The 21,685-nt window shown below is 36.6% G+C and overlaps 1 protein-coding gene across 2 annotated transcripts in view; it reads right to left on the reverse strand.

Annotated features, from left to right (window-relative positions):
- Window positions 1-21,685, reverse strand: part of AUH (AU RNA binding methylglutaconyl-CoA hydratase) — a 106,727-nt gene that overhangs the window by 45,626 nt on the left and 39,416 nt on the right. For both annotated transcript variants that reach the window (XM_069879926.1, XM_069879927.1), the window contains exons 5-6: window positions 9,388-9,480; window positions 8,394-8,450 (exon numbers count right to left, since the gene is read on the reverse strand). In XM_069879926.1, coding sequence (XP_069736027.1) covers window positions 8,394-8,450; window positions 9,388-9,480 — 150 coding nt within the window. The remainder of the gene's footprint in view (window positions 1-8,393; window positions 8,451-9,387; window positions 9,481-21,685) is intronic.

Consider the following 21,685-nt stretch of genomic DNA (forward strand, 5'->3'; position numbering starts at 1 on the left):
TTTCAGTGAAAAATGTTAACACTTCAGGCTTAAACAAAGAGTTTTTACTAATAAAAGTAAGTCTATTTTTAAATATTCAGGACACAGTAATCTGCTCAGTAATCTTCCTTGATTAAAAATTCCTTGGCTTCTCTTCAAAACTCACACTGAGTATGTATGAGCTCAACAGCTGTCGACACAATTTTTAGGAACTTATCAAGCATTGTTACGTCTATACTAGCCCCCGTTTATATACTCCAGCTGGTACCCTAAAGCTCCATTCCCAATTCTTTGCCCCCAGTAACATCTATATTGACACAGAGACATACCAAAGAGAGAAATCTTAATAACAATATACTTGATCTTCTTTTCCTCTTCCCAAAGCCCCTTGCTCTCTGCAAATTGTGTTCTATCTACTAAGCAAGCAAAATGCTGAAGGTAAACTGAAATACTGTATGAAAATTGTTGTTGCACAGCTAAAAACCCCACAACATTCTTTAACAAGCCAGACTTGAATGTGACATAAATAACACAATGCTTTAATTTCACACAGTAATCCCTGTTTACACAGATCCCAACACATGCCAATGACTAAACTGCAAATCTACTCTGTGTGATATGTGCAGTAAGGGTCACTTGTGCAAAGACTTACATAAAACATCCAGATTTTAAAAGACAGAAATGTACTGCTCATTTAATCTCCTCAAAATTTTGGGTTTTCTTTTCTCCTCCAGATTTTCTCTGGATTAGTTACTACCAAAACAAATCCTAAAGGATTATCACAGGTTTTGTAGTCCTGACTGTGGTAAATGCTGATGTCAATGGAAATCTTGACCAAATAAGAACATGAATACCTTCAAGTTTTGGAAGAACACAGTCATCATTTATATTTCAAAAACACTGTCGGAGTACCTAGGAAAAAAAACAGAACAAAAAACTAGGTATACAGCTAAGTTTCTAAACCCTGTATTATATTTTTCTTAGTAGGCCATAAACAATAGGGAAGTTTCAGCATCTTATTTCTTTCTCCTTCTTTATAAAAAGCTTCTGAAGTCTTCAAGTATGAACTTGTCTTGTTTCTCTGTCAGCAACCTCCTGATCAGCATGCATATCTTCTCTTTCTCTCTTTCATCTTCTGTCTCTGCTTCTTTGCCCAGACTCTTTGTACAAATCTAAGATTTCTTGTGACTCCACCCCAAATATACGTACAAACTGTGGCAGTATCATAGCTAGGTTCTGTTAAACTGTAGACTTAAAAAAAATAAAGGGTGTGGGTGGGGGAATATGCCACAGAGGCTGAGTCACTTAAAACCACTTAGAGTGGCTTATGAGCTGTCTGATTCCTATGTACAAATGCTGCTTTTCTCACCTTTGAGAATCATGCAGGTCTTCCACACATACTTTTTATCACAGCTTCTGCAACTGACGTAACATTTGGTCACCACCTCTATAGAAATACTGAAAACTACCAAGTGACATATAATATGATCACCGATATACAATTGCCTCCAATGCCTCATCTTCAGCATCTTGTATTAAACTGCGTATCACTACGCAGATTAACAAGCTTCTTAAAACTACAAGGAATTCTTCCAACACCCTTTTTACACATCTTATTCAGAACTAAAATGAGGAATTTATGTTTCCTGAGCTATCAGTGTAGGGAAATAGGAGTTACGCACCACAACTAAAGATTTCCAAAATTGCCTACATGGTATGAATAACATTTTTCATTCCTTTTACTTTGCTCATTTCCAGTGCCTTGTATATTTTTCATACACACATGCTGATAGCTGGTTAACAACACATTTCTGCTTGATTCTGTCACTAAAAGATATAATTTGGTTTCTCCTTCTCTACCTCAAGAAATCAGAAAATAAATTCCCAACTCAGATTAACTAGCTCATCTTCATCGATCACCAATTCTTTGAGGTTTATAATTTTCTGTACTAGAGTCTTACTTTCACCTGCTTATTTTCTCTGCCTTGCCTAGCACTCCCTAAACATTGCTTTCTCCTTACCACTTGTGTTACCATAGAGAAAGGGAGAGCAGAGAAAAAGTTGTATTACTCCGCCAAACAGACAACATACGTGAAGCTACAGGAAGAAAGGACAGTATTCAGATACTAGTTAAACCTTGACAATGAGCTGAAGTAGCAATGAGTCTCCTCAAAGAGAGTGACACAGAAAGGTAATGAGACAAGAAGGTACAGAACCTTAAAAATTCAGAGATGTTGACTATGGAAGAAGTTGAGCCTAAAACTTTAAAGCTCAGGACTTTTGCTTTAGCTCCTAGTCCACTAGAAGAGATAAGTCAGTAAATATTGAGTTTTAATTTGTACAAAGTAAAAAAGTGTGGTCCTATACAAAGTTAGTATTCACACAGCTTTTGGAATTAATTCCAAACTTTGTGCAAGGGGAAAATCTTTTCATCAAAGGCATTCATGAACTCATGATTCATGAACTCACAATTCAAAATTCATTTACCCAATTAATTGCAACTGTGTGCATAGGTAACTTTAAGTTTCAACTGACTTTGGAAAAACAAAGGGTTCTTTACTTAGCAGCAGTATAGATAATTCTTTTCTCCACCTTCTCTATACTCCCTATGTCCTTTTCATAGGACATATGATAGCCTCCGATATCTCCTTTTTCTGTAGGAAGTACCACTTATGTTTTTAAATACAATGTTTTAGAAAGTCTTCTATGGCTAGCATGCAAAGGGAAAAACAGAAGTTGTTTGTGGATCACTCTGCAACAGTATGTATTATATGTTTCATGTAGATATAGGGGATAGTTATGATGTGGAGTTCACCTACCACCTTTTATTCTGTTGTACACTGCCACTAGTTGCAGAGTATTCTATGTAGAGAGACTGTAAATAAAATTTGCAAAACATTCGTGTTATGTATGGAGCTTTTGCAGTGTTAATATTGCGTGATATTTTGAAGTTTTGTCTCAACGCCACCATTAAAACTGATCATAAATCCAAGGAGAAAATGAGTCATTTAATGAAAATCGGCTTCTTTTTACTTAATATGAAGAAAGCATAAGAATCACAATTCTCCCTAACTTACAGAAGCAGAATCAATTTACTTCCCTCTAGTAACATTTTATATATTGTGCTTAATTACTATAAGAAAAGAGTGGATGTTCCAACATCTGCTTTCTAAACTATTAGCAATTTTTTACTTCAGGACATTTATTTAACACCACATAGAATAGACATTATAAAATATTAAAATGCAAATAAAGCTATCTAGACTTCAGATGACTTAAGAAAATGTAGAAAAATGTACTCAGAGTAACTAATACAGCATTTTTACTGTATCAAATCATAAAAGGATTGTAAATCATCAGCAGTCACTGCTAGATGTCAGGGAAAAAAAAATAAAAGCTGTTCTTAATTGTAAGGGAAGGAGGAGAAGAAAGCGCATCTTCCTAGTTGCTCCAAATGAAATCAGTTTTTAAGAATAATACTGATTAAATTCTCAACATGTTGATTCAGGAGCTTATTTAAAACTACTAATTATTAAATTAATAGTTTATATTTAAAAATATTAAAAATCTGACACAAAATTGGATAAGGAAACAGAGAATTGAAAGATGCCGCAAGAGTTTATGGACTAATTGAAGAAAAAAAAAAAAAAGAAACAAACACAAAGCTAACTGTTTCACTTCGGGGATTTTTCCTTAAACAGTCGTCACAGCACTAAGAGTTGGACTTCAAAAAATGTAAGAGAACACAACTGGTGTCCTTATGTAACAAGAAAAAAAATGTAGGCAGACTTAATGGAAAAAGCAAAGGAGAAGACAAGAGTAGGCTAGTGAAAGCAAGAATAAAGATGGGATGGAGAGGAATAGGATTATTCAGGTACGATATATAAAGTTTAACAAAATAAACATTTTTTTATTTCTAAGTACATCTGCAATGATGTACTATAAAGTAGGACCTGCAAGTAGAAAAATTAAATTAAATGTCAAGAAGCTTTTAAGTCCTGCCTCAGACGCTACCACAAATGGCGAGACTTAAATTTTTTCCGTATTTGTTAAGCACAACTCTTCCTATTACTGCTGAAACTAAAGTACAGAAATCTAAAGAATATACTAACAATATATTGTAAGGTGCCTCAGATTTCAAGTTGATATGTCTGACATTTTATATAAACTTTACACTCAGCTGAATTGTACAACTACTCATGTGAGCAAGATCACATTCTGTTTGAGTTTTTCACATCTAGAAACTATCTTCACAACTTTCTCACCCAAAATAGAAATTTTTTTGAGCTTTAAAATAAATCCTGCAACAGAGACATTCAGGTTGTTTTTAAATGCAAACGATGAATATTTTGAAAGATAAGGAAAACAAAATAATTACCTAAAACCAGTTTTCATTCTCACACTTGATTTCTTCGTATGCAAAGAAAAAAAACTTTTCAGTGTATCCCTCTGTCACCTTCTATGATCTCAAAGTACCAAAACTTCCCTAAAATAACTTTAAAGTTTAGGAAAAAAGTACAAATAATACTATTACCAAAATGAAAAGAAGCAAATACCGAAATGCTGCCATTCAAACTCTCCCTCGCTGCATATTTTAAAGACAAAAAGCAGTCCAATCTGTTATGTAACAAAACTTCAGTTTCACTTTAGGAAAAAAGGGTTCAAAATAATGTTAGGATGCAGAAATGTCCAAGAGAACATCGTGGCAAGTGGTGTTCCACTGGCGTCAGTACTGGGACCAGTGTTGTTTAATATCTTTGTCGGAGACACAGACAGTGGGATTGAAGGCAACCTCAGCAAGTTTGCAGGCAACACCAAGCTAAGTGGTGCGGTCCACATGCTGGAAGGAAGGGAAGCCAGATTTGAGAGATGGGCCTGTATGAAGTTCACGAAGTTGAACAAGGCCAAGTTCAAGGTCCTGCAACTATGCTAGGGCAATCCCAAGCACAAACAGAAGCCGGGTGGAGAACGGATTGAGTGCAGCACTGAAGAGAAGGACTTGGGCACTCTGGTGGATGAGGTCAACAAGAGCCAGTAGCATGTGTGTGCAGCCCTGAAAGCCAACTATATCCTGGGCTCCATCAAAACAAGGACTGTAACCAGCAGGTTGAGGGAGGTCATTCTGCCCCTCTACTCCGTTCTCATGAGACTTTACCTGAAGCAATGCATTCACTTCTGGAGTCCTCAACACAGGAAGTACATGGAACTGTTAGAGTCCAGAGAAGGGCCATCAAGATGATCAGAAGGCTGGAGCACTTATCCTATTAAGAGAGACTGAGCGAGTTGGAGTTGTTCAGCCTGCAGAAGAAAAAGCTCCTGGGAGACCTTGTAGCAGCCTTCCAGTAACTAAAGGGGGCCTACAGGATAGCTAGGGAGGGGCTCTTAACCAGGTAGTGCAATGGTAGGATGGGGGCTAACAGTTTTAAGCTGAATGAGAGGAGATTTAGATAGTAGGAAGAAATTTTTTACTGTGAGGACAGTAAAGCACTGGACAGGTTGTCTGCAGAAGATGAGGATACCACATCCCTAGAGGTGCTCAAGGCCAGGCTGTTTCAGGTTTTTAGTAACCTGGTCTAGTGGGAGGTGTCCCTGCCCACGGTAGGGGGTTGGAACTAGATGACCTTTAAGGTCCCTTCCAACACAAACCATCTATAATTCTATGAAACATTTCCTTAGCAAGTTGAGAGACAACAGAAACTACTTTCAATTACTGAAAAAGGTTTGCTTTCTTTTTACTTCCGTTTGGGAAAAAACAACACAGAGAAAGAACATTATTTTTTTGTAGAAGTATCTTCCTACATTACACACTGTTATGTACAGACTACAGCGTTATACAGAAGATAAGTTGTTTAAACTGCTTTTTGACAAAGAAATAAAAAAACTCAACTCCTTTTAGCAAAACGTAGCTTTCAGAAAAGCCACCCTGGCTGATAACAAGCAACTCTTCAAACCCCACAGCTAGTGAAGTCTGGTTTCCCATGAAATCCTGCCTCATACAAACTCATTGCTGTCCAGTGAAAAGAGTATTCTCAGTGAAACATTTTCCACAATTAGGATATCCACAAAGCCTCTCTCCTGTGCTCATTCTTTCATGACCAAGAATAGGCTAGTTCATGCATCAACTTTACATTTAAGGACAACAAAATTTTCCAAACCAAACATATACTTTTGTCCTTTGCAACCACCTCCCTGTAAATCAAAGACCAACAACCAGCCAACAGACCCCAGGTTCACAGGGAAGAAAGTGCGGGAGAGAGGGGATGAACAGACAAATAGATGTGATGCATATGCCTGTTGTGGTGGCATAAGATCCACACAAATTATTACCCAACTTAAAATCTTTACGCCTATCACATGTGGCAGATGATGGAGCAGAATAAAAATGGCAGCATTCTGTCATGCTGTAGGGAACTACTTTGAAGAAGTAACACATTTTGTCAGTGTGTTTCAGATGTACTAGATGGCAGAAGAAAACTGAAACCTCTTAATGACTACAGCTCTCTTTTAAGCTCCACTGCCCAGTCCAGTAACTCAGGATAGCTTGAAGTAGGCACTGTAAGAAAATATTCCATCAACGCATGAAGCCTATGGTTCAACTGGGCACATCTGGCTTCTCTACCTAAACCATGTATGCAAAATTCCTTTGTTCATTCTTCACTTTCTGGTGACAAAAAGTATAAGTATGTATGGATGACAGAAGTCCAAAGGGGCTGCCACTGCTCAACAGAACTGGTCCAAGTTCAGGCTGATGAGGAAAAAGTTGTCATAAGCTCAAATACAATTAGTAAAAAGAGTCCTCAGAAAGGCTGATAGGAATAGGAAAAAAAATTCATCACCAAACATACCCCAAAACAAAGTTTAAAAGGCTTTGTAACATGTTGAAAACTACCATATTTTCAAGGAGCTGAAGACATACGCCCAACTTATTGTTTCAGGCATAGTAAAAAATAAATTTTCCACCCTTATGCTTTGAATAGCAATAAATTATTCTCAATGAAACTCATGAGTTAGTTACACAGCAGTTTAAGGTGAAAGCACTAGAAGTTTGAAACACCTGTAATTAACTGCGGACAGGAAAAACGAGATGACCTAAGTTGATTACTGAGCATATATGGAGAACTTGACCTGAATTTCTTGACCTGGAGAGTACATCTCCAACACTGTCCTGCAGAATTCCTTAGAAGAGGGTGGAGTGGAAATACAAAAGGAAAAAATTGCCCACAAAGATAAACCTCACCATTTTCTGTCTTTTTCTTCACTAGGACTTATGACTAAGGCACATTATTTCACAACAACACCACCAGAAGAAAATATATCCCTGAAATCATCTACATCATTATCCACTGCTGAAAAAAGACAAATCATCACAAAAAAGTTTTCCTAACATAAAATGTTTCTCTGACCACACAGGAGAAAGTATCAAATAAAATCAAATAAAATTACAAATCATCAATAACCATAATCACAGAGCATATGAAATACAATAAATGTTTAGATTAGATAGGATGGGACAGTTTCTTACAGGAAGTCCATACCAGTGTTTCCATTATGGTACTCTTTGAAGTCCTCTTTATATGAGCAGCAATAACATCCATTAAAATGGGATACAGAACTTTCAGAACAGATTCTACTCATTAGAAAGAAAACGGGCAAAAAGGGTTTGATGCTCTCCAGAACTTCCAGAAATCAAGGTCAAAGCTAGGTAGGAATCACAGTGATGGACTTATTTTATGTTACCTGACTTTCTGAGGAAAGCACAATACCTTAATTCAAGCAACCATCATTTACCCATAAAACAAAAGGTTTAATAACACAAAGACTACCTTGAACATTATTCATTATATAATTTTAGCTCACTTTAAATCCAGGAAAAGCCATTTAACTGGACTCCCAGATATGAGAGCAGTTCAACCACAAAACTCTCAAAAAATCTTGGCAATACAAACAATCTGTTTGCAGCTATACTTCCAGTTTTTAAACTTTTCACAATCAATCTACAAGCAGTACGAAAACAGAATTTGTATCCTAAAGTACTAGACATTATGTAAAACTGTACCATCATTTAAATTACCCATTTTGTACACTGGTCATTAACTCTACCTCTTTTCCTTCTCTGATCCTTAGCAAAGTTATTCAGCCTTCAGATCAAGACACCAAATATAATTTATAGAATCACTCAATACTTAGTTAATGAAGACTTCAATTAAAAACTTGATATACAAGTGTGACTACCTAAAAATGAGAAATACACATTTTATTATTATTAGTAAGTAATGTGAGCAATAAGCTTCAAAACATGCCACAATACTTAACAGAAATATAAAAGTAAGCAGAAATTCATAAACAACAACCCAAAATCAAGTATGAAAAGTGGTATTTAATTACACATGGTAACAAATGCAAAACATTCATACCTGCACCTGGAATGATTGCCAACTTTGTTTCAACTAGACCCATTTTGGCAGTAGAAGCTAAAAAGAGAATGTATATGAGTTCTTACCATAATTTATAGGCGAAAAAACTGCAAAATATGTAATAAGGAATAGAAGATTGTTATCACATTTCCTTCATAAAGAACAGTAAGTCACTTAAAAAGCATTTGTTTATGAAAATCGTTAAATACATTGAACTGATCTATCTTTAATAAAAGATCCAACTACTCCCATCAAGGCACATTCTCTACCTTATTAATTTTCACATAACAAGTAAGCAATTACACTAACAGATTTATTTGCAAAATATAAAATAATAGAAGAAAAAAATGTTATCATTTAACATCTTAAAACGGGACAGAATTTTGTATCTGATTATTATGAATTCTTTAGCTGATAGAATACTGTCTAGGGGTCAAATAGCTTTATATACGCTAAGCTAAAAGCAACTGTTCAGGACCAAATTTCCATTTACTTGCTAACAAATGGCTTTACACTTCTGACAGTGGCATAGGTCAAGGCCTCTTTTCAAGTGCTGTTGTCACTTCTCTTTCAAAACCGTTTAATTGCTTGAGTAATAATACTCTCACTAAAACCTTTGCTTTTTTCCTGCAACCTGTTAGGATGAAATCAAATCTCCACCTAGAACACTTCAAATACAGAAGAGGAGACTATTTTGATTAGCAAATAAAATATCCAAACAACTACATAACCCTTCCAGCAATACTGATTAAATGAATGACATAAGAATAACAAAGAACATTAAGAAAACCAACCCAGCTATCAGTGGAAAATTGTTTGAAACTAAACATTAGCAAGTATTTCTACAGATTTCTGCCACATCCCTTTAAAATAATTGGTTATAAACCACATCAAATACAAAATAAGTTTCATGAGAATGTTGCCAAAACAAGGATTAGTCAAGCCATCTACAACACTAATAATCTTAGGTTCTATAAACAGGATTCAGACCTACCTGCCACTCTTATATCACAGGCTAACGCAAGTTCTAGTCCACCACCTAAAGCAATTCCATCTATTGCAGCAATAGTAGGTACAGGCAGATTAGCTGAAAAAGAAAGTACCAGTTAACACCAGCCTCATAAAGAACATCTCTGAAAAAACATTCCAATATTTTGTCCAAAGTATACTTAGGCTATGAGAAAAAAAGTTTTTATGAAACAAAGCAGGTCTATAAACCTGATTGCTCAGCAATGTTCTGGCAAAAATACTGGCCCTCCCTCTAATCACTCTGTAGCTGAATAGGTTCGCAAGCCTTTTTCTCTAGCTCCTGCTCACTTTCGACAAAAATCTGAATAATAATCCCAAAAAGCACACTGAGCAGAGCTAGACAAACAATAGAACAGGAATACTTAAAAAAAGCACATGCAAAATCAGTTCTAGTTGAAATACAAATGTCTTATAATAATAATAATCTGTGATACTAGCATAGCTGGAAGCTCTCCACGTCGTATATTCCCAGACGTGATGTGGCCACCACTGTTGTCCCTTTTCTCTTGTAAAGCAGCAGTTAACAGCTTAATGGAATGTGGGAAAGTTTTTGGCCTGATAAACAGATGAACATGCTGCCAGCACAGGACAGGTAGAAGGGCTCCACAGGCTTGTGTGACTGTGGCATAGTCTGTTTTTAATTTATCATCAGTTTTCTGCCATTGGGAAGTCATTTAATCATTCATGTTAAAGTACTGCTCTTTGCCTCCAACAAGCTCTCTTTTTCCCTCTTCATCAGGAACCCAAAAAAGTTTGATGAAAAACATATTTTTTACTTGAGAAATAAAACTGTGCATAACAGCTTTGAGTATATTTAATGTCACATTTACCATAAGCCATCGATAATTTCAAACTATACTAAAACAGTATTTCAGTAGTACATTTTTGCCTCTGAAGTTTCAAAGATAGTAAAAAGCAATTCATTAGCTGAACACTTGTGTGTACAGCTTGTTGAAACACTAAACCAGCTCTTAACAGCAAAGTTGTTAAAAAGACGTTCTTCGTTTTAATGTTTCAGATATTTGAACTGAATGATCAGTTCACTCAGTCTTAGTTGGAAATTAAAAAGGGAAAAAATCTGCTGCAAAAATATAGATGAAATTGAGGTGTGAGAGAATGTTCTAGAATGGTAGTGTGGCCAAAAATTATTAGATTGATTTATTAATTATGAATAATACTTCCTTTCTTTAGTGAACTAGTTAGTTCTAAATTTATGACTTCTGACACGTAACTTACCTTTTCCCTTTCTGACAGATACAATTCAGAGAACTTAAATTTTTTAAAAAATCAATTAAATGCTAATGTGTATCAGCATAATAAAACTCTAGTGCTGCACTAGGTAACAAAAATATCAAACTACATGAAAGGCTATTTTTAGCTGCAAATTGACATCCTTTAATTATCAACAGCTAACAAATATCCAATTGTCTTTAAGAAAAGAACAAAAATTTACCAACACTTTTCAAAACTGTAACAGATGCTTTAAATCAAAGTTCCATGCAACCTGGTTTAGGTCACGTTTAAACGTGATTACCTGCATCAATTCCACGCTAAAAGACACTACTGATTTCTGTCTGCAACATGAAGCACCTACTTAGAAGTCACTTAGAAGAGCCCAAGGTATATTTGCCCTTTAATAGAGAAGGTGTAGGAGACAGAGGAATAGGAGTAAAAGCTGCTCTTTTTCTATTTACATTTTCCTAGTTATATGGGAAGGCAAAAAGACAAGACAACTCTCATTTTGAGTAGGGCCAGTTTGCTGATTGAAACTCATAATCCCATCACAACAATCAATTTGCCAAACAGTTTTGCAATCTAGGTTCAAGGCTGATGCAGCCAGCACTTCTCTTAAAATAATCTTTGTTATAGATAAGCGAAAACTAATTTGCCTGGACACAAAGGCATGGTCATTACATTATTAACTGTAGTTTCCAGCAGTTACTGCCTGCATGTATGTTCCAGTTCTCAGAGACTAGTAAACACTAGCTGGAGATTTATTTACACAATTTTTTGCAGTACTTTAAGGCAGACTACTTTCTCTATGATAAGTAACTTCAAGTAGACACACAGAAATGAAAATTATAGAAAGGGTATTAGAAAACAGCTTGGTTTCAAGAATTACAGCCAGAATTCCCACCAAGAAATACTAAAACTCCTAACTCAAAGGGAGAAAAAGCAGTTTGATACCATATGTTAGAATCATCACTTCCCAAGGATATTAAACAATCACCTCATGTGGAAGTTGACAACGGATGAAAGGCAAAATACACATTTGTTACAACAGTTCCGTGCATGCTTATCAAAAGAACGGAAGAAATTAATTCTTCTAACATGTCCCCATGAAGCGTCAGAAAAACATTGCAGAAAGAAATTAGTAATTACTATGGATTGTAAACTGAGTATCCAAGTCCCCAGAACTTCCTACCAAGGGTAAAGCTTCTTGGAATATTGACAACTTGTAGCACAAGAGGCAGTTGTTCCTGTTTACCTGCATAATTTTAATACACAACTGCCAAAAACGTTCAGCACGTAACAAAAGTACAGATGATGTTTGACAAATCATGCCCTGTAGACTTAGCTACGTTCTATGCACACAGATTTTTAGAACAATAAATTACATAGACAGGTAAACCTCCACAATGATTCTACACGGCAAGGCTCATTTGCCATGAGTGACAGAAAAAAGCTATTTAAAGCTTTTCCAAGAAGCCCAGGGGTTTTATTCTCTAACACTCCACATTTTTGTCAAGCTATAAATAACAGAGATAAATTTAAGGCATTTGTTGTAGTACTAATGATTAGTGCTAGATTCCAGATCTAACGTAGGATTATAAAAGTGCAATCATAAGCTGCATAGTAAAGTTCACAAAAAGAATCAGAAATATAACAGAAAATAAACAAAATTAAGAGTGTAACACACACAAGAGCAGACCGTTTATATACACAGACTGATGTCATTAGAAGCAGTTAAAAAATATTAAGTAATAAGCAGCATTAAATTGTAATCTGAGTATTGCACTGAGCTACTTTAGTACATCAAAGTGTGGAACATGAAGGACACCAAATAATAAGCCAGTTCATATAATGAATTCATAAAGGATTATTTCACTTATTTGTAAATCATGCAGCATACTCCGTAGACACATCTCCATTATGCATATAAAACAAGTGTCCCAAGCAAAAGTTGATATATTTATCCTAATATAACATTATCGCTTAATGATATTGCAGAAAAGGAAGGTTCTAAATACAGTAAAGAAGGGCCCATTTCAGTATATGTTAGTATTAAGAAAGCAACAGAGCCAGATAGAAGACAAAACCACATTTTTCTATTTGAGATTACAGGAGAATAAACAAGAGTGTGGAGGAAACAAACATGAACAAGCAGATCAAAATAATTTTTAAATATTGAGTTACTTGAGAAATAATCTGTTAGGACAGAAGGTGATAACAACCTGTATAGAAGGATGTTTATGGGCCATTCAACACAATATGAGTGTGACCAACGGGTAAACTAAAGTACTAAGAAATTAATGGCATGCAAAAAACTTCAGTAAGAGAAACTAAACATAACATGACACAATTAAGTAAAATAAACCCGTAAAAAGCTCAAACAAAAATTAGGAAAGATGATGCAGAGCAATATAAAGAAATGGCCTGTCTCCTACTCTATAGTAACTGTGCATCTTCAGCTGAACTTCAGCAAAGCACTCCTGGTAAATGTATATGTTACATGTGGTCTTACATTAGGGTGACCAGCAGTATCTTGTAGTCTTGGGATGCCTCCTGCTTTCCTGTGACCCTCCATTACTGAAAGACAAAGAGTAGAGTACGCTAAACTCTTCCACAATTTTGTCACCAGTACAGAATGTCACAGGAGAAGTACTTTGCATTTAAACACATAGGAACACATGTAATGTGTGAAGCAACCTCAGAAAGTCACAACTCTGTTGTAACAGGTGTTATTTCATCTTTAACTGGCTTTCCACATGATGTTCACTACTGGTGACTAACAAGACATTTCCTTTCTGCTTAGAAATGATTATATGATGAATGAAAGACCAGCATATGAATACGGGCACTAGGTCTGGAGGATTCAACTAAGAAATAGTTTCTCAGATGTGTGTTGCAAAGCCCACACCCCACTGATTCATATGTTGTGGATACTGACATTCCCCACACAGAAACAGAAGCTGCCTGGATTCTACTGACCTGAATCATATATGACTATTTAGTACTCTGACTAATACATTAAAAAGGTTCTTCTAAAATTAAAGATATGCAAGACAATATCTGAGAGGAAACTGAATTACACATGAGACTTTCTTAGGAGCTATCAAGCAGCCTTTTTCTATTCCTGCACAACCTCTCTTTTGCATGATTGACGATTAAATGGTCTGATTAATCAGGAAAAAACTACTTTCTGCTGATATTGCGGAAGAAGAAAGAAAAAAGTAAGAGGAAGAAGAAAGATAAAAGTAAGAAGAATAAATAAGCAGATTTACTAAGAACATTATGGTAACAATTTTTACATTAAAGTAGTCTTGCCTTTATAAAATATTTCATACAGTAGATTTAAAATAAGAGACAACAAAAACAATCTTTAGACAGTGTCCAAGGGCTCAAAGGAAGACTTATCACTATTACTAGTCCCTTACTGAAAGTTCCTGAAATAGGCAGAGGAAGAATAACACAATTACTTATAATTCCAGACTTGGCTATTTGTGTTCCTACTCAACCTACATCAACTTGTCCAGATTGATTAACTTAAAACTCATGACACCCAGAAAAAAGAGTTACTGATTCAGAATGTATCAAATCCAAAACAGACCGATCTTCTAAGAGCAGCTCTGTTTCTTGATAAGTAAATTTATACCTGTAGTATTTTCTGTTAGTAACTGTACCATCTATTCATACTAAAAGAAGAAACAATCTTGAGCTAGGCACAAAATTTTGAGATCAAGGCTGCTCATATGCCAATGAGCTTTCTATGAGAACTATAAATTTGCAGCCTGACAGAAGTTTCAAACAATCAACCTGAAGAACACCTGCAGTTTTTCTTGCTACAGTTAGGACATAGGAGCCATCATTAACGAACTCAAAGTCCTGCAGAATTAGAATTCAGTTTCTCTTAAAGCAAGAGGTTTGCACTGTTACTGCAGCAACAGCTCTGTTTACAATTCCTGTGAATCAGAAAAGTAAACTCCATGGCAGCCCACTCAATCCCTAACAATGCTCAAATTATGTATGGACCCTTAAGTACAATCAGCTACCTAGCTTTTAAGCACTCTTTTACAAATTAGGACAAGTATTTTTGATTCAACTAACCACAGCAGTCAGAATTTGGTATTTAGGAATGTTCAAATGAAACCCCACTTTCAAGTATGCCTTTTCAGGCACTCTATATGAAACAGTAATGTGAAAGACAGTGACCTCAACTCCCCTTGCTCCTCTGTTGTCCTCCTATACCTGGACAACTTTAAAACCAGGAGTTATTGTTCACCTCTCTTCTTACTGTGACAGGGGACAGGACAAGAGGAAATGGCCTCAAGCTCTGCCAGGGGAGGTTTAGGCTGGACATTAGGAAAAAATTCTTCACAGAAAGGGTCACTGAGCACTGGAACAGGCTGCCCAGGGAGGTGGTTGAGTCACCTTCCCTGGAGGCGTTTAAGGCATGGGTGGACGAGGTGCTGAGGGACATGGTTTAATGTTTGACAGGAATGGTTCGACACGATGATCCGGTGGGTCTCTTCCAACCTGGTTACTCTATGATTCTATGATTCCACTATAGTGACCTCTGGCAACCAATCTTTTGAAAGAACAGTCATTCAGATGTAAACCAGAAATTAGCACTACTTCTAGCACCTACTGAACCAAATTCATAAGCCTGACCTGTGTTTAATAATCAACAGACAGCCAACAGTCTATGAAGAATTCCTGTTTCTCAGTACTAACTGAATAAAAGTAGGGAAAGCACTCTCCTCAAAAACTGTGAGTCCCCAGCTAACACAGAAGTAGCAAAAGAATTCAAATTTACATGACAGCACAACTGAGTTCCCACAGAAAGGAGAAGTAGATTGTCCATGCTATTTATTCCACATATGCATTTCTGATTATTTGTCAAATAAGGCCGTCTAGTGCACAGTTTACTAGGACAAGCAACTTCAGAGGGCATTTCTAGCAGCTAATTTTTGCCTTTGAATAATGGATTTCATAAAACATAAAGCAAGGAGAATGAATTGTCTAACAATACCCTGCATACTTTGAGTATCACATGGATTACTGGAAGAAACCATGCTATAAACTAAGTGATATATGAAAAGTTCCATAATTCATAACGTACCTCAAGCAGGTTAAGGAAGCATGGCAAATATGAACTGCAGGCATATGTTGGCAAATGAGAAACCTTTAAATCAAGAGAATGGTTAAGATTGGAAGAAACCTCTGCAGGTCAACTTGTCCAACCCTCTGGGCTCAAGAAGCATCACCCAGAACAGGCTGCTCAAGCTTATGTCCAGATGGCTTTTGAAGATTTCTATGGAGGGAGACTCCACAACCTCCTGAGGTAACTTGTGCCAGTGCTTGGTCACTCCTGCAGAAGGCATATCTTGATGTTCAGGAGAAACCTCCTGTGTTTTGGTTTGTGCCCACTGCCTCTGGCCCTATGAGAGGACACCACTGGAGATAGCTTAGCTTCACCTTCTTAAAGATTCTCCTCTTTAGGTATTTATACATATTGATGAGATCCCCTTCTGAGTCTTCTCTTTTCCAGGCTGAACAGCCCTAGCTTGTTGAGTCCTTTCTCACAGGAGAGATGCTTCAGACCATTCACCATCTTCATGGCCCTTCACTGGAGTCTCCAGTGGCTCCATCTCTTGCACCAGGGGGCCCAGAATCAGGCATAGTACTCCAGCAGCGTCCTCATTAGTGCTGAGGAGTGAAGGATCGCCTCTCTCAGCTATGACCAGGATAGCATCAGCTGCTTTTGCCACCAGGGCAGAGTGCTGACACATGTTCAACTGAGAGTCCACCAGGATCTGCAGGGCCTTTTCTGCAAAGCTGCATTCCAGACTGTTTAGCTCCCAGCCTGTACTGCTGCATGAAAGTTGCTTCTCTCCAAGTGGAGGACTTCGCACTTCCTTTACTCATGTTCATGAGGTACCTGCCAGCCTATTTCTTGACCTTTCTGATGACCCCTTGAATGATCGCACAACCCTCTGGTGCATCAGCCACTCCTTCCACACTTATATCAAAAGCAAACTTGCTGAGGGTATACTCCATCCCATCATCCAGATCATTAACGGTGTTGAACAGGACTGAACCCAGTACTTGCCCCTTGGTTATATGCTGCTGGCTAGGAGCCGTCAAGCAGACTTCAAGCTGCTGATCACCAGCCTCTGGACTCTTCTGTTCAGCCTATTTTCAAATGCTCCACTGTCTGCTCACCCAGTCTATACTAATCAATAACTCCATGAGAAAATTTATGACACAGCGTCAAAAGCCTTACTGAAGTCAAAGGAAACAATATCCACCGCTCTTCTCTCATCTACCAAACTAGTCATTTTATTATAGGCTATAAGGCTGGTCAAGCATGATTTCCCTTTTGTGAATCCATGCTGACTGTATCTGATGACTTTCTTGTCCTTTACGTGTCCAGAAGCAGTTTCCAGGATTAGTCGTTCCAGCACCCTTTCAAGGACAAATTTTAATTTACAGATAAGAACACTCCCTCTCTGTTTCTTTGTAACATTAGTTTAAAATAATAATGGACCCTTCAAATTAATAAAAGAAGTGCCCAGAAACATCTAAACACAACTGAACACCTATTTGTGTATTCCGTATTTAATTGGTCAGCCATTAGGAAAGGAAGACAGAAGAAACAGAAGTCACATAATAGAGTGAAAATGTCAAACTATTTTAAATTTGGGGTTTACTATTACAAAACAATATACTTATTTACATTCTATTTATCTTCAGTGAATATTTCAACTAACAATAGCTTAAACCCTATTAACACAGCAACCCCTACACCAACTGATTCCTACACCAACTGATTCCTACACCAACTGATTCCTACACCAACGACGTTGAAAGACAGCTTTGAGATCTGTTAGTTTAGAGAGTTTCTTCACTAACTCAAAATCTGCAAGTTTTCTGGCTACAAGTTGAGAAAGTTTTCAAAAGACCACAGATGTAAAGAGGAATTTTGAATCAGCATGAACACTTATTTAAAACGACATGCTAGCTTGCTATAATGACTAGACTGGATTTTTAATTTGGTTTTAAAATAATGAAGTTTATATCTAAATCCTCGTATCTTGTAATTCAGAATAGACTTCTCTTCCAGCTGTTCACTAATTTTATTTTTTATCTCTCTTGGTGTTGTTGCTCTTGAACATAAAATCAACACTTTTCTCTGATCAAACTACAAGGATATAAACTATGCACCTTGAGTGGCAAGTAGAGGCAGTCCTAGAGGCACTCCTTGGACAATTACAGTAACTGAGATATTCTTTATACTAGGAGCAATTTATTCACAAAATTACACTCTCACATAAATTAACGTATGTCACAGGAAATTCTAAAAATAACTGCAACACATTATTATATCTTAATTTCATTTTAGGGGATCTTTTCCTGAAGAACAATAACAACATTAAAATGGTATATGAGCTCTGCATTTACAGAGCAATGCCAGTTGTGTTTCAGGCATTTACCTTGCTTTGTAAAATCTGTCACCAAGTCAGTGACTACAATATTTGCTTGAATTTTCAGTTCATCAAAAGAGGCTAACAGAAACCAAATACTTCAACAAACACTTTCATCCATTCTACAACACTATGAAAATCAAGGCAAAAAACTTGAAGGCAAAGAAGACTGGTCAAACCATTTTTGTCCAAGGCATTTAATTAAGTGTTGTCATGCTTTAACTGTCATAATTCCAAGAAGTGGTTACTACAATTAACATATTCACATTTGTTTAAAAAATTACCTGCAAAACCACAACTGCTTAAGTCTGAATGAAATACACCTTCAATTGGATTTTCCACTTATTTTCCATATATTTGCCAGCTACAACTATGAAAGGCTTTTACCTACCCTCTAACTTCTGTGCTTCAGATAACAAGTTTAACAGACTGCTGATGATGATAGATGTATTTTATTATTTTTGCTTTAATACCTTCCAAGATAATCCAGATAATCAGTAACAAGAGCTGCATTAAAAAAAAATTATTTTTAAGTACTTGTAAAGAAATGTTGTTTTCTAATGAAAACAGTTACTGCACATTGCTTACAGTTAGCTATTAAGAAAAAGATACTAGTGAAGTTTATCTTCCCTTTATTATGACAGTAGCTAAAGGGCTTCTTTAAGGTATCTCTCTCAATCCCATTAATTTCCTGGTTTCCTTCAATGATCATTCACTCTTATAAATGACCTAGACAAAAAGATAATTAGTGGAGGAATGGTATGTTCTTAATTTTAAAGTCTTCTACTTGATACTTTAGTACTGACAGGTAACAGGGGCAGTATGTTTTATACTCATGATAACAGAAGCAAAACCTGGGAAACTAATGGGAATTAAAGAGGTGCTTTAGTCAAAACCTTTAGCTAGAGTCTTCTGTAGACAACTGATTCTCTTTTTGCACCATATAACACAAATGGAAATTCCATTCATGTTTAGTGATAGATTTCAGATTGATACAGAGATTCCTTAGTTTCTTAATATTTACTAATGTTTTGTCTGGTACTCTTATTCTGCCCTGAGTAAAACAACAATGAAGTGAACCCTAGATGACAAAATCTACTTTCTGTGCAAATGAAGAAAAGCCTTAGATAGGAGGAAAAAGAAAATTATTTCACCCTTTTTCTTATCCTTACAAGGCACATTTAAGAATTTATTAACTCATACTAATAGCATAGCACATACTAAGCACCGAATTTACAAAACAAAAGGGTAACACCAAGGATAAATTAAGTTATATTTTTACATTCTAAGTACATATTTTTTTCTTTCTTATAAAGCACCCAAAATGGAATTCAAACAGCAGCACAACTGTAATCTTTAACAGTTAAGAGAATCCAACAGAATAAGTTTTTCTTTATTTTTATACCTGTCTGATTTACAGCATGGACATAACACATACTCTAGTATCACCTGCAATCTTGTCTCACATAATTCAATGAAAATCGCACAGACTGTGATTACTCTAGCTGAACACTTCTAGAATTTTTCTCCTCTATTTTCAGCAATAGTCCATATACCTACATTCCCCAGGCTACTGCTAAAATATCTTCACTTCTAAATTATCTTAATATATTAAGGTAAGTAATAGTTTCACAGTCAGCTCATTCACTGAACGCTACAGAGGAAACACTCCCTAAGGTTTCACAATAAGTGTAATTATTTTTTTATTAACTAGCTCAGTAATATCATTAAAGTAGTACACACCTAGGCAAAAGCCATGGTCCACACAAGACCTGAACATGCTTGGACTTGGACCTTAGAACAGCAACTAGCTTAGGATTTCTTCAACAGAAGAACAGCAAAATCTTTTGGTACCATGCCAGGAGTCGCTGCCCTCTGAATACCAACTGGTCCTAAGAACCAAGCCAAAGACTGAGAGGCAAAGGAAAAGAGCTAACAAACTATTCCTTCTTACTCAGGGATTGAAACATGCAATTTCAAACCTGAATAAGGCAAGGAAAGTGTCAAGTTCCCCAAAGCACACAATATGAATCCCTAGAAAGGGAACGGAAACCATGGACAGCAAGCCATACTGGAAGTCTGTTTTAGAAGTCAATGTGCAAGCTGGTATGCTGATCTCAAGAAACCATTTGAACAAGACAGTGCTCTTCTTTTGGTACAGTTAATATTTTGTGGGAGGAAAACTAAAGACCCACACCCAGAGCATAGCCTCTTTTTCTTGTAGAACAGCATTTGGAATTAGCACCAGAAGGAAAAGTAAAGCTGAGTCTATGTCAATTTTTGTCAAGCCTGTACAGCAATGCAAAGCCATCTCCTTCCATAATCTTCAGATCCATGAGGAAGGACAATTAGCTCATCTGAATATTCACGTTCTCAATTTCTGTATCTTATTTGTAACAGTTTTTAGAAAGTTATTATTATGGGGGGAAAAAAGTATATTAGCAATTGAGGAAGCAATGGTGTCATATACACATCTTGGGAAAGTAGTTTAATATCACATTCATTGCCTTAATAATGTTACAGTGTTGAGCACTGTGGTTTTTAATTAAAATCAATCCAGTGCAATTTGACAAAGCCCATAATTTCAGCTCTGTAAGGACAGTATTGTCTGTTTAGGAAACAGACAATGCTTAGTCAAAGGGTATCTTAAACTAATTCAACATTAAGAGGAGCAGTAAATCCACTACTGGAAAACAACCAAGAGCTCAGCAACACATCCAGAATATTAGCAGTCTTGGACTGTATTAGCCATGCTTTGCACTTAACTGACCAGGCAACAACATTAACACAGCAAGAGAAACACTCTGCCAAATCTCCCTTTCAAAGTGTCAGCAACAGGAGGAGACCCAGGGAGACCAAGATGCCTAAGCATGGCTGCTAAGCATGGCACTGCTAGCTGTAAATTTGTTCTTTTTCAAATTTTATACCAACCCTTCACCTCAGTGGAAATGTTCTGGAGTTACAGCCTATATCTGCTCATCCAGGACAGAAACCCACAGTTCTTCTCACTGGCTTTCCAAAAAACAGAGCACTCACTCTCTGCTACCCAGATTTATGTCCAGCAAACACAGAAACATTTGGCTGATGTTACATAAGCTGCCACTTCTCAGCATAGTAATCGGGAGTGCTGATCACCAAACCAGGATTTTTAATGGTAATCAAAGCTCCACAGAAGCCCCAGAAACTTGATAAAATAAGGTGCTGCACTGACCTCTTCAATGACTGTTCTTGACTATTTTGAGACTCTACAAAGGAAAGGTGAGATGGCAGCACACCAGGAATCAAGTGAACCTTATATAATCCTGATGCCACCAGATCTAGTTTTGATACCTTGCTTCCAAAAACTAACTAGCATATAATTTGGCACAACTTAAGAATTGCCAAGGATGCATGAACTTCCAACAGTCAAAAAAAGGAACTTACTTCGAGCAGAGACTGTTCTCCTGAAGGACAAACACGAACCCTCTTCGAGGTAAATGAAAAGTTTGGTGATAATTGAGAGAAGTAAGAAAGACAGAAAATTGATAATAAGGGAGAAAAAAAACCAAAAAACCT

The sequence above is a fragment of the Phaenicophaeus curvirostris genome, chromosome Z (assembly GCF_032191515.1).
Source record: "Phaenicophaeus curvirostris isolate KB17595 chromosome Z, BPBGC_Pcur_1.0, whole genome shotgun sequence".
Lineage (NCBI taxonomy): Eukaryota > Metazoa > Chordata > Aves > Cuculiformes > Cuculidae > Phaenicophaeus > Phaenicophaeus curvirostris.